This window comes from Vidua macroura, chromosome Z, assembly GCF_024509145.1.
Source record: "Vidua macroura isolate BioBank_ID:100142 chromosome Z, ASM2450914v1, whole genome shotgun sequence".
Taxonomy (NCBI): domain Eukaryota; kingdom Metazoa; phylum Chordata; class Aves; order Passeriformes; family Viduidae; genus Vidua; species Vidua macroura.
The window spans coordinates 39,718,008-39,736,499 of record NC_071611.1 but is presented as its reverse complement, the minus strand read 5'-3'; the positions used below and the strand labels follow the sequence as shown (position 1 = coordinate 39,736,499).

The 18,492-nt window shown below is 38.8% G+C and overlaps 1 protein-coding gene across 1 annotated transcript; it reads right to left on the bottom strand.

Moving 5' to 3' along the window:
- Positions 1-461: 461 nt before the first annotated feature.
- On the bottom strand, positions 462-18,432 carry AMACR (alpha-methylacyl-CoA racemase). Its single transcript, XM_054004143.1, has 5 exons — positions 17,838-18,432; positions 15,038-15,181; positions 12,336-12,496; positions 7,947-8,133; positions 462-1,243 (listed from the first exon to the last, which is right to left on the bottom strand). The coding sequence occupies exons 1-5, from the start codon at positions 18,133-18,135 to the stop codon at positions 834-836; spliced, it is 1,200 nt and encodes a 399-aa protein (XP_053860118.1). The 5' UTR covers positions 18,136-18,432; the 3' UTR covers positions 462-833.
- Between the last annotated feature and the right edge of the window lie 60 nt (positions 18,433-18,492).

Genomic DNA, 18,492 nt, shown 5'->3' with positions numbered 1-18,492 from the left:
TGGACAATACTTTATTAATACCATATAACTAATTTTTTATAAAAGCTTATTTTCTTTTGTCTTGAAAGAGGTGGTTTCAAATGAAAGTATGAAGGAAGTGAAAACTATCATGGAAAAACCATTGTTTAAAACCTGTGCAGCAAAGTTGCCTACCATTTTTCCATAAGGAGAGGAAAGGACTATTATTTGCCAGATATTTTAAAAATAATCCAAATTGATTCTGAATTTAGTTTCTAGCCAAGGTGATATTCTAAATGTAATATATAATAAGGAGACTGCATTGAGAAAATGTAGTCAGGCTGTTAAATAGATCAACTTTGAGATAATAGCTCTGCAGCAGCACATATGAGAATATGTTAGTTAGTTAGACTATAGTTTCAGCATGATAAAGCAAATTAATGATACGAAAAATAGATTTTAAAAATCCCTTCTAATTCATGAATAAACAGCACAATCACTCATTTAAGAAGAATATAACTACATTTTATTAAAATAATTGCTTTCAGGTAATTACAACATGTATTGCAAATCAATGGTGTAACCAAGAATTAAAATAATCAAACCAAAGGACACAATATTTAAACATTCTGAGAGTTTACAGGTGCTTAAAAAGTAAACTACGTAGACCTTCAGATCACAACTGTAGTATCATTCTAGAAAACAGATCAATGTAAGTCTGTTTTCAAATTAAATTTAAAATGTCAATAATTTAAAAAATATAAATTATTTAAAATTAATATTATGCCAAAATTTATGTGTCATATAGTTCAATTTTAAAGCATAAAAGCTTACACTATCAGCCTGAAATTTATCTGATATGCACAGTCAAGAGATTATAAATTAGCTTTTAGGTCCTTCAATTCTATTGCTTTATCAGAATGAAGTTTATCAATCTCTTGCTTAGTAAACCCATATTCTAGAAGTATCTCCTCTGTGTGCTCTCCTATAAAAGGATCTCTCTTACATGATGGAACAGCAGGAGTCCTTGATAGAACAGGAGCAGGTCTAGGACTTATCTCTTCCTCATCATTTTTGATAAAAGAATTTCTTTCTTTGTTATGCTGATGTGAGGCAGCATCCTTGAAGGATAAAACAGGGGTCACACAGGCATCAGTGCTATCAAATATGCTGCACCACTCATCCTGCGTCTTCTGTGCAAATATGGATGCGAATTTTTTCTTCATTTCAGGCCAGTGGGAGAAACTCATCTGAGAAGGGAGTTCATCTAAATTTAGCCCAAGACCTGAAAGGAGAAAAGCAAAGTTTAACTATCGTACAGCTTAGATAATTTACACACAAGACAGATGACAGACTTTGGACCTGGTTAGCATAAGAGATTTGATAGTCAGGATGCCTTGGCAAAAGCAAACAGAACTTCGAGGATTAAATCAAGACTAGTTGAAGATCAAATCAGACTGACTTACCAGAAAAGAAAATCACATCAAGTTCTGCAAGCAAGAGATGTTGTAAAATGTGTAAGTTTATGTGATGATTAACCCAACCATTGTAGAAAAACATTACTAGCCCTCCAAGAATAGTATATAAGCATATAAATTTGGATTCTTCTGACCATCTCTCAGAGTCTCCCTGTGTCTCTCATCATTGCTGATACTGGACTACAGCAATACACTTATCTCTCAGGAGACAGCACATCTGCCAGAGCGGGACATTCAGCAAGCTACAATGTTTGAAGTTCAACATGATGGGGCTATTTCTAGCCCCAGATGAGAAGATGGTGTGGATAAATGTGCCCAGCTTGATCCACATGTGGCAGCTCAGCTGCAGGTGCCTGCAGGCAGAGTGACCTGCTTCTTCACTCCACTGTCCAGAGGCTCCAGCAGTATCTCCTGCTCCCTCTGCTCCAGCACGCTTCCCAGGTTCCAATTCCCTCAGCCCTTTCACTCACTAACTGCTCAATAACCTTGCTTTCCATCTCAGTTGCAAGGACCACCCAGGTATGCACTAAGCACATCCCTTCTGAGACACCAGAGCAAAGCATGGGTACACAAGGCCTTGTAATGAAAATTTCCTCAACTAGGCAAGTCTTAGGTCTATCCCTGAACTAAGCATCACATCCCTTCTCACCGGGGAGCTTACATCTCTTCTATGCTGCCAGAACAGTTTCCAATATCTGTTTCTGTTCTCATGATTCTGCTGTCTGCAGTCTTTGCTCTTTCATTCTGCTACTTCAAGGAGATGCAAGAATTTTTATCACTTATTGTAGAGATTATCTCAAAAAGGAGGTAAAAAACAAGAAAGAGAAAAGGCAATTGAATTACAGTTTCAAAATGGAGATAGTACAGAAGTATAAGCAGAATATATGATACCAAATAGAAATCAGAAGTGATCTACTGAAGGCTGTTCTAACAGTCACATTGTGAAATTCAGGAGCATGAACACAGCAGGAAAAATTCAGAAAAAGCAGGGATACAAAAGAAGCTAATTTGAGAATTTAGAAAGACTAGAAAACAATTATCATCATAATGCATAAGTAGCAAAAAAAAGATCTTCTTAGAAAACAGCAGTTCCCTGTTAAAAGGCAAAGGAAATGTAGAGCTCTGCAAAATTGAATTTTGAGCATTCTTTTTTTATATCTTTGGTTATCTGGTATTAGATAGTTAATCAGACTAACAAGTGTTACAGGCTTGGTTCATAGAGGGCTGTTTGTAGACAGAATTTACAGAGACCTCCTCTTGTCTTTAACTGTAGATAAGCAGAAAACACCTAAAATATCTTGTCTTTCTATGGCTTCCTTGCCACTGAGTGAGGTAGACATATTGCTGCTTAAACATACAGGGGAGAAGAAAGGGAGATAACTCCTTTTCTTCTGCTCCGTAAGTTCTTTCTCTCCATTCATAATTTGTAAAATATGCACTTCTTAGGGCCCACAGTACCCCCGCCCCCAGTTTAACACAGTATTTAAGAATTTCACTGTTGATCACAAGATTATTAAACATAAGTTTTGAAAATGAATACATGCTTTGAAATGGTACTTTGGCACTTCAAAGGAAAACACACAGAAATTGCCAGTCTCCAGACTCAGAAACACAGCCTTGCAGTTGTTCACTCTCAGAAGAAATTCATCACAGTCAAAGACAAAATAAGTATTCTCACATCTTATTAGAAATGCCTGTGGATACCACAATAAATTATACTACAAATGATAAGTCCTTATGGTTTTATCAAGCCATGTGCACCTTAAATCACTGAACTTACACTCTTGTGTCCATAACCATTCATGTCATCTTAAAATGAGATCAGCTGAAGGTAACTCACACTGGTTGAACATAATGATCAGATAAAAGCTAGCAGTATTTTCAAAATTAATTTTAGTATTGATTTTCAGAGTCTTCCACTAGTGACAAACAGTGCAGTATAGTTTACTTATGAACTATAAGTAGTTCATAGTAAGAGGTGAGACAAATTTACCTTCCACAAAAGGAAAGTAAAATACTCACTACCTGAGCTTCTGTCTCAAAGCATGGAATCTTGTGAAGTGGAAACTCAGTTTCACAGTACTCGTTTTCTTATTAACTATGGTTTGGCTTCTAGCAGGCGGTCCAACATGAGCAGAGCTCTACCATTATCCCATTACACAATTATTTTTAATGATTATGGCAGATGGGAAGTTGGCTGAGCCTCACTGCACATTCTCTGGCAAACTGGAACAATATGCAGAAGCCGGAATTTAATATTACATGCTCATTTTCTGCTTACCACTGAAGACTTCAGTTTTAAACAGGATGAACTGAGAGCATTTAAGCACTACAAGTTCTCATTTTCCAGCGTGTGCTCACCATTTGTGGCACAGACGAGCAGTATCAGAGCAGCAGTGACTGACTCAACAAGGAAACTATTACATGGTACGTAATTGCCTGGGATACCACAGGAGCACAGACTTCACCCAGTGTAATGAAAAGCAAAGTATCTTTTACACAGAGTATCTTATAAAGCAATCACAACTTAGTTCCAAGTCTTTTTGTTTAAATTTTCATCTAGGAGTTTTTTTATGGAAAAGCACAGTCAATCTACTTTAGTACAGCTTTGAAATTATTTTTGAAAAGTGAAATATTGTCTCCCTATAATGATGTAACTTTAAATCTCCTTCAAATGCTATAGCTCTATTGACATATATCCCCACATTGTTTATTGATGGAGCAAACTGAAATCCCTATTTCTACAGAACATCTTAGTCAAACTATAGTAAGATCAGGCACCAATTTCAAGAGAAAGAAACCAGCAAAATTCATTAGATAAATCACTGAAACTGCTTTGGTATGTCAGAAATTAAAACAGATTTTTATATTATTTCAGTCATACTATTTTAAAAGCAGAGTTTTGTTCAGGATTTTCTTGGTTTAACCTGCTAATTTTCTTTTCAAAAATGTATGGTCGTAGCAGAGTAATTTGGAAATGATGTTGTCATAACATGACCGAATAAAATCATCTGTCATGGGAAACCTTAATTTTGGGCTAAACAACAGCTGCAAGGTGAAGGTCATTGTTCTTTTTCTGACTAAATAAAATTTGTTCTCACTGTGACAGGGAATTGAATTTCAGAATATCCCGTATTTCAGAAGAGAGTAGTGAATTTTCATTAAAGTAACAATGTAAAGTTTTTTCTCTGATCAATGTTTCTGAAACTTAAGTTTTTTTTAGGAAGTGACAGTTGATCAGGCCCACAGTACTACAGGCCTCATTGCAAATGCATCCATAGCTGTACTCCAAGCTGACATACTCAATTACCACAATTGCAAATGTTTTGATGCAGCAGAAGCCTGGCCCTCTACAGTATTTGTACAATGCTTATCAAAATAAATACATTAAAATAAAACATAACATTATGTATAACTGAGTCTAAAACATAATGAGGAAAACTGTTTGCCCATGTTGCATGTCTCAGTAACAATGTGGTACTGCATTCAGTATATCAGCAGATTTTTAATACAAGACACAATACTTAATCACAAAATGGAGAGTCCCATGGAAATCCTCCATAATGATGTAAACTATGTTTTTAACTCCTTCAGAATTTTTCCTTCTTTTTTTTAAACAGAAATAATACAATGCAGGAGTACTGAAGTAGTATGTGGAGTAGGAACTGAAGTTCAGTACTTCAGTGACTGTCAGTGCTTTCTGTATTAAAGTAAGTGGACACTAAGTTCACCCTCTGTAACTGACTTTACACCATATAACTCAGAATTAAACCTTTAATCTCACCTGCTCCACAGTATTTACTGTGTTCTTCAAACCCCTTGTAGCCTGGCTGCAGCAAGACTAAGCAGCTATTGCTAAAAAACAGAACAAACTCGCAGAAGCAATTCACAGGTCAGAAAGACATTCTGTCTCTTTCTGTCAAAAGATCAAGGCTTAACATTAGTAGCAAATGTTTCTTCCATCATATTTTTCATAAGATGCCAAGGCATTTTAGCTATTTATTGTCTGATTTTTGTAGCAATAAAATTAATACCGCCAAAAGGACTACAGCTTGTCTGTTAATAGCAAATAGTCAATAGTGAGCCCAAAATACTTCTATACTCCATCTGTTTTACATAGCTTCAGTTTCTCATAAAGCCTTTTTGAAATTTATTTAATTAATACGTTTCTGGCAATTTCTGGCAGTTGTCCCTGCTGAGCACAATCTACAAAGCCAACAATATTCTTAAATTAATATGCTTTATTGTCTGTAATTTAGTTTCCCTCTGCAGCCTCCTTAAGAACTTTCCTCACCATGTCATTAACTGCACTTGGGTCCAGCATTGGGCTCCTGCAGGAACTCTGCAGGGAAACACTGAAGTAAACCAAAACCAAAAGGAAATCAGTTCCGCTTTGGCTAAGCAGAATTCTTTGAGTAGAGACAAATTGTTCAGAGACATCACACTCCTTTCTCAATTCTGCAGTCTTTAAATCTCCAACTGACATCTGCTACATCCATATCCTTGTACTCTCATTCTATGGGAGTGGCAAAACTGATCTACCCTCTGAATATGGACAGAGAGACATCCAGTGGTTTTTGAATATATTTCATCTGGAACAGCACCAAATTGCTCACCAGCAGAACTGACCAGAAATATGGAGAAAAGCTATGAAATGAAAGTATGGAAATTGCAACTGGAACAGAGCATTTTAAACCCACTTCAAAGCTGGGGTTAATGCCTGAAACAGACGACTCAGCTTAAGTCAAAGATCCTCTGATTGGTGAAAGAGCAATACAATTCTCACAGGCACCTTTCTCTTCCCTGTAATATTCAAAGGCTTAAGTTCTGAATTTAATTTCTGCAATAAGTATCCCAGAAAGGAAATTATCCCTAAGTCACAAGAAGGTTCTGCTCTTCTAATTTAGTGCACTATTGCTTCAGAAAGATTGAAACCCTAAGTGCTGAAAGGAATAAATATTTCCTACGTGTATATCTGAACAGATCATGATATGCACCTCAAACAAAATAACAAAAGAGCAGTTACTTTAAATTCAATATTATGAGAAAATCTTGAATTTGGTCATTTACTTTAAACAACACATTTTCACAAAATAAACCAAGGAAACTCACTGAGTGTAAACAAGCAAAGACAGTGATATACAATTACAAGCAAAAGCAAAATTTCCTCAAAGACTGTAGCATATATGTTGGATTTTTAAAATATGGCAGAAACAGACTGAAACGTGCAACAATGATTGCAGTCGTTGTCTACTTACAAGTGGATACATACTAGCTCTTTATTGCTGGAATAACTGTTTTTGAAACCTCAGCTGTTAAAATCAAGCAACTTCTCTGCACTGTAAACATAGGAGTACTTCCAAACATGAAAATAAAGTTGTCCAGTGTGGGTGCCCCAACATAAGCAGAAGAATTCACAGTTGCTCTAACTTTAAGCTCTAAATTTCTGAGAAATAACTAAAAGAAAAACAGAATTTTAGCATTTTCCTCAGTAAAGAGTCATCTAATGAAGACAGAGACCATCAGTGACCATGTTGTATCACCTGGCCACTGGTTTCATCCATCACAGGCCTATCTCTAGATAACCTGGCTGAGAGAGAAAAGCCCAAGTCTTGCCCCGTAGCAATGATAAATAAAAAGAAGTTAGGACTGTCCAGAAAAGGTTCACAGAGAACGAGTCACAAACAGGACCACACCCACTGCAGAATTTTGATGCTTTTTGAACAAGTACAGATTCTATCCCAGTCCTGTAGCTTAAGTGATTCAACTTAGTCTCCAAAGAACAAAATACTGCAGGCCATGAATACTGCAGGCCAGTGTTTGATCACTGAAGCCAAACATATGGGTATTTGGGTATGCAGCCTTATTTTTTTCTCATTTGCTTTGTACTTAATACAAGCATTCTCCCTGAAGATATTTATTGGAATTCCAAATTACCTAACTCCCAGGGCAAGGGCTTGAATTTTACTTTGATACAGTTTTATATTTACTTTTTTCTTCAGCTACTATGCAAGCACGAAAATCTCTTGGGGATGAGATGAGAAAAACATTTCAAAGAACTGCAAATAATCGATGATGGAATGATCAACTATATGTTCTTTTTCAAGATCAGGTTGAAAAGGAAATAAATTAATGGCTGGAAAAACAAAGTCAATTAAACTGCTGCACAACTACCCAACTAGCTTCAGGAAGTGTTTGACTTTTACAAAGAAATCACATTTCCCATTTTTTAGGAGGAAGTTTTTTACTGAAAGATTGATAAAGTACTGGAATGGTCTGCCTGGGGAGGTGGTGGAGTCACCATTCCTGGATGTGTTTAAAAAAAGACTGGATGTGGCACTTGGTGCCATGGATAGTTGAGGTGTAGAACATGGGCTGGTCTCGATGATCTTGAAGGTCTCTTCCAACCTAGTGATTCTGTGAACTATGCATTATGAATCAAAACCAACTGTGAAAGAATTCACACAATCATGCTTTGCTGTTCTGTAACAATTGCTCCAACCTACTCACCTTTTATTAACTGGTTATAAAATTTAGGCTCAATGGCACCAACAGCCATGAATTTTCCATCAGAGGTCCTGTAGATTTCATAAAAAGGCGCACCACTATCTAGCAGGTTTTCACCTCGAGGCTGGCTCCAAAGTCCCAAATTTTGTGACTTCCACAGGAAAGAACTTAGGTATGCTACTCCTTCTACCTTGAAGATTTAGAGGGGAAAAAAAAAAAAAAGCTCCAGTAAATTAGTTGGCATGTTATCTAAATTCTGTATAAAACAAAACAACAAAAAGCTATTCCCAATTCTGCCCTTTTCTAAGATTTTTAATGACAGAATCGCTGGTAAGCAGTTCCGTTTCTTAAAATTTTCAATTACTGTTTACACTGCATATGTGAAATAATCTAGAAATAGAGAATAAGAAAGAGCATAAATGTAGTCAGGCAGCTTCAGATGGGCAACGCCCTTTCAATGACCAAAGCTTCCTCATTTAGCAAGCTCACTATGAGGGAGTAATTACAAGTGATGGGATGAGCTTCTTAGCTCTATGCAACATTAAGCATCAGACAGCCATCAACACCTTTTAAACCTCTGGAAAACAAGGTATATGTGCCAGTCCTATAAATACCAAATTTCCTTTAAATATACTGATTATAGGAAGACTGCTATTTTGAGCAGAAAATTTGAAGGAAATAAAATAAAATTTCCAATGCTACGTTAAAACAAAAGCTGTCATCACTGGCAGCTACACACACATAACAAAGGAATCTCTACATAGACAAGAGTCTGATGAATGCAATGCTAGAAAACATGAGTAATTCCAGTCCAAATAGCTCCTCGAAATTTTGTCTTTGTGCAGTACACCTAGATGAAAATTCAGTTTGTTCAGCTTTTCAATAATTACCAAAGCTGGGACAGTCTTTCAAGAAAAATCACATCCTACAGTTTTGCTCATCAGCACAATTAATTTTCTTTCAACTGTATTGAAAGTACTGTAAGCAAAGATAAGCCAGTTAATAGTGTGTGACCAGAAACATTCCAGTAGAACAGATTAAAACCTGAGCTGTATTATTCTGAGTATCACTTGATTCATGTATTTTCAGCTGCATAAAACTAACCTAATATTGTCTATAGAGAAAAGAATAGACACTGTACCAAAAAAAAAAAAAAAAAAAAAGGCTACTAAATTTTCATGTGGAAAGATCTATTAGTTTATACCTTTCTATGCAAAAATTTAAAACATGCAAATTGCTGAAGCATGCAGTCAAGAGGGCTTCTTCATTTAAGGTGTTTTACTTTGACTCTTCTCTAGTACTGCTTCAAGGACAGGAATACTTCTATCCTCACTGTCACATGTTAAAGTCAATTACAGTACTTTCATATGAGAAAATACTGCATATCTTCATCTGCAGATCTGCAAAATTATTGCAAGGATGTTAAAATAAAGTTTGTTTTACTAATGACCTGATATTGCACTGCTCATATTAACAAAAAGTAGTATTACACAAAAAGCACTGAAAGTAAGGATAGTAAAAGATGGGGAAAATATCAGAATAAGACCTAACTGAAAACTACATTTTGGTCCTGACATAATTCTTAGTCCGCAGATGTACAACATCTATGTGCTACTTACCCAGGAAACACTTAAAATAAAACAGTACATCTGTTTTTGACTGGTATAGGGACTTTAGAAATATCTATGTCTGGGCAACTGGTCAGCTAGGTTCTGCCTGAGGCCCACCACAATTCAGAGACAAATAAAAAAAGTGTCTTAACATCTGCACCAGACCTCCAGAGGCATGTAAAAGTAACACCACACACTCTCTAATGTGGTCACCTTCTTTTACAACATGAAAAGGATAACATGGAGAGTCTCCACTTAAGTCTAATTGCAGAATGATTACAGTAAGAGTTATGTGTTTCATGTCTCCCTCATGTTACGAACATCTGCAGTCTCTGAAGCAGACACAAGAATCCAGAGGCATCACCCTAATGGGTGACCTGTCTGCTCCTCAAGCCTTCTGTTCTTTCCACAATTTGTTGAAAACAGCTCAAACAAAAGTGGGAATGAATTCACACCAACTGAAACTATCCTTGTGACTGATGAAGGCTTCTAGGATGTGGGCATTTTGGTTTTGAGTACCTCCAGGCTGAGGAAAACCCAGAACCTCAGTCTTCTGATGCACTGTTAAGTGCTCCTGCCATGAGACTATTATGCAAGCTATTACTACCAGCATGCTTTCCTGTGACTGTCTTTTCACAAAGAGTGAGTTATTCTCAGTCAGATGCCTATCATTAGCAGAAGGTTCTGTGGCTGAAACTCTAGTGAACCCAAATTGTGTCCCTGACTCACATGTCTCTGTTCCAGTGTGGTGCAAGAATGAAGAGGTACAATTGTGCCTACTGTGTCACATCCCAGTGTCCACTCTACGTGGCAACTATCTGGCTTCCTGTAAGATAGCCATGATCCCTATAGGATCAATGAGAAGGGACAGCAACCAACAGGAATCAATTCAGGCCAGGCACTTAATTCTTCTGAGACAGGCAGATGAAATGCAGGACCCATTGTCTGCTTTTTGCACAGTGCAGTTTCTACTGTAGAAAATTGTACCATGTGTCTGAGTCTTTAACATCTTCAGACTACCTAAATTGTACAACAGCTTAAGTAAAGAGTCTCTTAAGCAAAAACAGTGTTAAAACAGCTGAAATGCTGCAGTGTTGTGATTTTTAAAACAATTTCTTCCACAAAAAAAAAAAAAAAAAAACAACAAAAAAAAAACGCCCAAAAAAAAACTTAGTTGTAAAAACAGGCTCACCCACCAGTCAACTTATTGCAGTCTTTACTGCTGATGATGCATGGATGATTTTCATCAACTGTGTCACTGAAAGTCTATTCAAGAAATAAGGAATATGACCAAATGCTAGGTAAAGTACATCCTGTGATACTGGACAATATTCCGTCCATTTCACAGTTCACCAGGCACATCAGCAGGAAACTGTAAATTCCACAATTATAAGGAGACAAGAAAAAATTGGAAGACACAATTTTAAGGGCTTAAAAAAGCCCCACAACACGTTCTACTCCAAATGAGCTACAAATTTCCTTAGAACATTAGCAGACTTAACTGATTCCTCTTCTAACAAATTCCTTTACTTCGCTGAATTGTGATATGGAAAATTTGATAATACTACAAAAAGTATCTTTTTCAGTATTCGAAGACTTGTTACAATTTTTCACAGTTTTTATTTCACAAATACACAATCTCCTTCAATTCTTCTTTTAGGTCATAATTTTTCTTGTGCTACTTGGTCTTCCTCAAATTAGCAACTTTGAAAGATGATGGTCAGTGTCTGAAATGTTATTTTCCTGAGACTTCATAAAAATTGAATAGATTAGAATAATTGCTTCAGAAGCTTTGCTGGCTCTATTTCCTGTTTATACATCCTAATACAGTATGTATGTGTTTTGTAACAGCATGATATTGTTGACTTATGTTCAGCTTGTGACTATGAAAAACTCCCATGATTGTACTTTAGCCAATTGTTCTCTTACTGTTACTGTACTTGTACAACAAATTGTTTCTGCTTACAAAGGACTACAGAGCAGCAATGTCCATGAATGGCAGCCAGTTCTTTCAGGTCATGGCTCCAATCTGAAAAGGTCATTTTCAATTCTATTCCAAGTCCAGCATACTTGTAGTCCTTCACATATGTGTATCACCTGTAAATTTACTAAACACAATAGCTCATCCATCATTCAGCTTACTGGAGAAAACAGAGAAAAAAAAACCCAACAAACATCTATAGAACTCCACTTGTTAAGTTTTTCATTTTCTCTGTGTATAAGTAGGTGGCCTTCCAGTGGAAAAAATATTCATTATTAAGCTAATTTAGCCTTTCATTTATTTCTGTTTGAAATTGACTTCTTGGCAATGATCCATAGGCAGTGTAACTATCCCAGCGAACAGGGTTTCTAAATAAGATATGACCTGTCACAAAATCATAAGAAGATGTATCTTGAATAAAGCTAATGCAATTTTTATTGCAAGAGTATTGTCATTTTTGCTATTACGCAGTAAGCCAATTGTTTATTATACACCTTATCTCCATACACCACACTTATTCATCAAATACCTAGAGCTAATACTTTGTGAAGAAGTCAGACAGGCAAAAGCAGGGAGAGGGGAGAGGCTGCAGTATGTGTGCATGACATAAGGATGTTATGCCAGCAGTGATTCATGAAAATTGCTTTCATGAGAAGGAATAGCCACTTTATGAGATCACTCACTTTCCCTTTCCCAAATTCTCAATTTTAAACTTTACAATCTCCTCCCTTTCCCAGATTTAGAGTAGGAGAACACCTAAGAAAGCCTGAGAAACCACAAGTTCCTTGAGAACAAGCTTACCATACTTGCATCAATGACCTGCCCTCTGCCAGATCTGGCACGTTCAAAGAGGGCTATAACAATGCCCAGTGCACACATGACACCCCCACCAGCAAAATCAGCCAGAAGGTTTACAGGTGCATAAGGATTTTCATTCTTTCTACCCAGCTTTGACAGCACACCTGACAAAAGAGAAAACAAAGCACGGATAAGCATAAAATTAATTATAAACATTGATTTCTACAATTAAAAGCATTCTTTTCAAACTATGCAAATAAATAAGGCATAAAGCAATCTTCTAATGTTTTTTATTTCTGCTTGGCTGGCTCTTTAATTCACAAGAGTAAAAATGTATGAAATCACATTAGGGAAGATGTAATTAATTAAAGAGATTAAAAAACTCTCACAGATAGATGTGGATATTTTGACTACATAGGGACAAAATTTTATTTAAAAAACCCAACCCTGGGTGCAGTAATTCTATATTAGTACTTTGTACATGCACTGAATCTCGCCCATAAGAGGCATTATGGATGTGTCTCAAAGCCACTTTGATAAAGTGTTCTTCTTTGAATATTTTAAAGTAAAAATGCAGATGTATAGTCTTATGTGCTCATAAAAAATGAACTAATAATCATCACAAAGCATCTCACACTGACAACTGTGCTTCAGTCCTATCCTGCCTCTCCAACTACCTTTGGAAAAAAACAGGTTGCATCTAAGAACAAGTGACTAACACAGGAAGGTTATCTCTGAATGCATGCAATGTAAACACAAGGAACCTATGTTTATGCCAGCAATTATGCAGAAACAAAAGGAATTAGAGTAAAGGCTAAGCTAGTTTACTTCAGTCCGAGCTTAGAATTTGTTAGCATTTCTCTGCCACCCTGAACAACGTCTTTACTGTGACCTTACTCTTTGTAATTGCCTCATAGCAATTCCCTTTGGGCAAGCAAGAAACTGCAGTGTGATCATCCCTCTCCTGTGTCTGTGGCCTGAGACCTGAGACTTGCAGAGTACATGGTCAGAATTTCCCGAGAATTGCGTACGATGCACTAAACTGTGCATCATTAAACTGATGCACTGTTTAATTAACTAATAGTCTAATGCACTTCCTATAGGCAAGCAACAGAGTGCATGGTATAAAAGGTTTCCAAATCCTGCAGTGCAGGAGTAAAACCCCTGCTGCTGCCTAAAACTTTCCTTTTAATAGTCTAACAAGTTGTCACAGGCACCAGAAAATTAATATACTGACTTCTTAAGAGTTCCTAACACAATCTATTTTTTATTTAAAGGAAGCCAAAGCTCATTAGGAAAATACTCAGAATATGAGATCTCATTTTTGAGGAATGACACCTCTCAAACACCTTGTTCTACTTCCTTTTAATAGGCAGAAAAACTTGATCTGTGAAATTTCAAGCAAAATTATTTTAGGAAGATATCACTAACCAAAACACTACTGATTAAATCAGCTCCAGAGATAAAAATAATTCTATTTGTAAACCAGAAAGTACTACAAACTAAGATAGGGATGGACCATGCTGTTTCTGTACTGACTCTTTCCCTCCACTGCTAACAAATAAAAATACCGTCATACTTTGAAATCATCTTAACATGAAGTCAAAGTGTTTCAAATGAGGCATCTTTTCTTTACTCTTTTCTACTCTCTAAAATTTTCTATGAGGGAAGACTGAATCCATCTCTAAAGAAATTTAATTCCACAACAATATGACTCCTCATAGTAGGAGATACCAGATCACCAGGTTTGCATTGTCTCTGCTCCATCCCTTTCCTACAAGAACTACTTTATCCAATGGGAAGCCAAGAACTTCTGGGCCATCTTCTCTCCTCCTTCACAGGCTCAGAGACACATCAGTGACAGAAGTAGTGTGAAGAGCAGGAGGTAGGGCCATGCATGGAAGGGCAGCACCTGAGGTGCATAATTTTTTTTTCTGTTTGCTACTGCATACTTGTAAAATCGTACCACTTAAAACCAGCATACACCAGCATAATATCCACAACATTTTAATGAAATGTAGCATTTCCACTTTATTTGAAGCCTTCTTCCTTTCAGCTGGTATCAGTGGAGACATATTTACAAGCAGAAAAGCATAAGATCTCAATTGTCTTATGCTGCCTAGTTTTTCTTTCCTCAAAAAAATCTGCTCACAAGCACATAAAATAATCTGCAGTCCTTTCACGATTATAAGTATACAGAGCTTCTAGGAAAGGGGCCCTGAAGAAAATATCCTGTCCTCTCTTCAGAAAAATATTTGATACTTCATTCAGATAGAATAGCACAAAGGTAGGAAAATAATGTACAGCCTAGGAAGACATGCTGATCCAGCCAGTAACAGCTCACTGCTGGCAAAACAAACAGCTGGTCCAGTACACATTTCCTCCTTTTGTGTGCTGACTGGTTGGTTGGACCCCTCAATGAGCTGCTTCATCTTAATAACCTGGTAGGAAACGTCCTCTTTTATTGTGACCAGTTTTTGACTTGTGAGGAAGTTTACAGAGGAGCTAAGTAAGTGCCAGAGCTGACTGAAAGCATCAGAGGAAAGCACAGTGAAAGGAAAGCCCCATTTCACTGACACTCTTCAGATCAGCTGTTTTATCAGACTGCACCTCAGATAAATTTTGAGCTATCTGCTTTCAACAAGTTCTTGAATCTTGATCAAAGGGGGGAAAGAAACTTTATTTAACAAAATTTTACAGCCTACCTGATAAAGCCAAGTAATTGATGTCATGACCCGCAGACTTGGCATATTTTCCTGTCTGGCCAAAACCAGTAAGTCTAGCATAGATGAGTCTGGGATTCTCCTGTAGAAGGACCTCTGGGCCAAGACCAAGTCTTTCCATGACACCTTAAAAAGACAAGGAATTCAAATTCACATTTAGTAACACTCAAAACATAATGGCTCAAAGTTAGAGTATACAACAGCAGAACTCAACTGCACTTTATGAAGTAGCACATTCTACTTCAGTGTCCATGTCACAACACGAACATTATCAATTACCAACATACTGCATAAATTTTTAATATAAACCAAGTGGAAATTAGGCTTTAGGGATCTTTTTTTCAGCTTTTATTCCTGTTTTACTTCTCCAAAAGACTGACAGAAAACTATGCACCACTGGACAAGACAGAAAGCTACCAAAGGCTGGTAAAACAAGGAAAAAAGAGAAAGAGAAAACTCTTACATTTTCCATATTAAAATAACTTGAAATTTCATCTATATTTTACTGGAATATACCTTCCTCACCATTTCTCAGTACTTCATGTTCCTGTGTGTTTTAACTCACTGATGTGACTGGACCATGCCACTATTCCACAGATGATGTGTAAGAACCTTGTAAGAACCGCACACAAGTAAATGTGCTCTTTTTTAATGCAGGGAATAAGGAACTTTTAGAAACAATGGTATATAAGTTGAATCAGCATGGATTTAAAGAAATCAAGGCAAAAATTTTAATCTTGCAGTCCTAAAACAGTGGTTTTAAGAGAATAAATTTGAATTGCAATAAATTATACTTTCTTACTGGTTCAGTGCAGTTTGATCAGACTTTTACCAATGATCTATACTGGCACTGCTGGGCCATATATTTTGGAATCAAAAGGATAACATAATTTCAATGCCTGTTCCACCCCAGAATCTATTACTCCAGCTTGCCTCACAAAACTAGTCCATATTTTTACTACACCACCAATTTAATTCAGATCCATTTCTACTGTACTAATGACTGGGCAGCAGCAAGTGATTACTCCCAAGAAAGCAGTGAAATTTGGCAAAACGCATGATTTTCAAATGCACAAGTGGAAACGGGGTGACAAATAATCCCTCTGGTGTCACAAAGTCATTGTTGTAATGCCACATGTCTTCATGCCTTGCAAGAAACTGTTCTGCAGCTTGGGCCCTCACCTTCTCACTGTTTTCCAGCAGTCTCATGATGGGTCACAGATTTCCCTAGTTCAGGCAAATCTGCCTAGTCACAGGCCCTGACAACCTAGTATCTAGTTACAAAATTGCCTGTACTTCCAACTGAGAAAAAAGCCCAGCAAATACCCATAAAACCAAAGAAAATAAAATTTCATAAGGAAAAACTAGGAGATCAGCTACAAGGAAAAAGCTGAATGTAACTTTTTCTCTTTTTTTTTTTTTTTTTTTTTTTTTAATCAGCTTCTGGGGAGTAAAACAAACAATTTTAACGTAAGCATAAACCCATTTTCCAAAGGAAAATAATTACTTGTGGCACACTATCTGTCCATGATGTATGATGTTTAACTGATAAAGTCTCCTATTTCTAAACTGTCTGTAAAATCTCCAAAACATTTCAGCTAGCTCAATGAAGCATGATTATAGAATGGTTTGGGTTGGAAAGAAGCTGTAAAGGTCACTTACTCCAACCCCCTGCTGGAAGCAGAGACATCTTCAACTAGATTCGTGTACACAAAGCCCTGTCCAACCTGACCTTTTCTAACAGAACAGCACCCTCAAGGAGCACCCAAGGATACTGACATAACCATCAGGTGAGTGCCTGTGTATGTCTTATAAACAGAGGGAATGTAGTCAATCTGAAAAGTCCATTGATCTTACAACGGCATCAATTTTGCTACTGAAAATCAGATGTTAAGCATGCCTATAAATTAGTAAATACGCATACTGTAATTAAAAAATGAACCAAAGTTCTCTTTAAAAGACGGTTTTGAAAAACTGAAAAAATCTGTAATTGAGTATTTAAAGAATTGTCTCACTTCTTATATTTAAAATGGAAAGCACTTGCAAAAACACAAGGAAGGCTTTCATAAAGTAGACTTAAGTCTGGCAGGAAGTGACTAGTTTGTAGAAAGCAACTTCCTAAAATTAGTCATGATGTTTGAAGATGAAGACTGTAGTTCATAACCTGGATTTGATCCCAAATCAGAGTAACCCCGTACAACAGAATCATACTACTCTATTTAACACATGTAACTCTTATATTCCTCTCCCTGGGATATGTGCTTTGTAAATGTGTAACCATAATGCCAGATCTGCTGTCTTCAGAGGAATTTTAAGCTCAAACTCTGCCACAGCAACCGTCAAAAAAGCTGGACTTCAGCAGCAGGCCTGGACATCATACAGGATGGTGCCCCAAGCTCCGTGCGACCCCTGGACTCGGACACCCTCCTGCTCGTCCAGGGCTCCAAGCTCGGTGTGACCCCTCGGCTCGGACACCCTCCTGCTCCTCCAGAGCCCGGCGGGCGGCACGGCCCTGCGTGAGCGCTCCCGGCGGTCTTTGCGGTTTCACACAGCGGCTGCAGTGCACAAATCCGCCACACAGAAGCGCCCCCAGCGCCTCCAGAGCTCTTCCCTGCCCGCTTCCCACTCAGTATCGCAGAGGCCACAGACAGGCTGGAGCCTCTCAGCACGGCAACCCGCGGCTCCGCACCTCCAAACTCCCGCTCACCCCCCACGGCCCAGCCCGGGCGCCGCGGCCGCAGCGCCGCCCCGGCACGGTTCCCCGGCAGCCGCGGCCCCTCACCGTGGCGGAAGGGCTCGATAAGCACGTCCGCCCTGCCGCACAGCCGCCTCAGCACCGCGGCGCCCTGCGGCTGCTTCAGGTCTAGCGCCAAAGAGCGCTTCCCGCGGGCCTGCACGTCTCCGTGCGCCAAGGCCGCGGCGGACTGGGACAGGCGGTCGACTCGCACCACCTGCGCTCCGAAGTCGGCGAGGATCATCCCGCAGAGTGGCGCGGGCGCCAGCCCGGCGAGCTCCAGCACCCGTACCCCGCTCAGCGCCATCGCCGCTGCCTCCTCTGCCGCTGTCGAGTGCCCATACATCGATCGCGGAGGCGGCGCGGGGGCCGCCCCGCCTGTTCTCGCGCGGCCCCGGGGGCCGGGGCGGGCTCCTGCCGCCCCTCGCCCGAGGGCACCGGCCCTGCCTCTCCAGTGTTTCTTCACCCCGAGCCCTGATCGCCCTCGGGCGGCTCCACTACCCTCCGGACCGGCTCGCGGTGAGGAGGAGTGGGCGTTCTCTTGCAACCGGGATCGGCAGGCAGTTGCCCTTGGGGGAACTTCCTTGTCCGACCATCTAGGAGCCAGCCACCCTGGCCGTCAGACCCGCACCACCTGAGCTGGGACAGAGGCTCCTTGGCAGCTGCACAGCCCCTCACACTCACACTAGCTCTCCCATAGCAG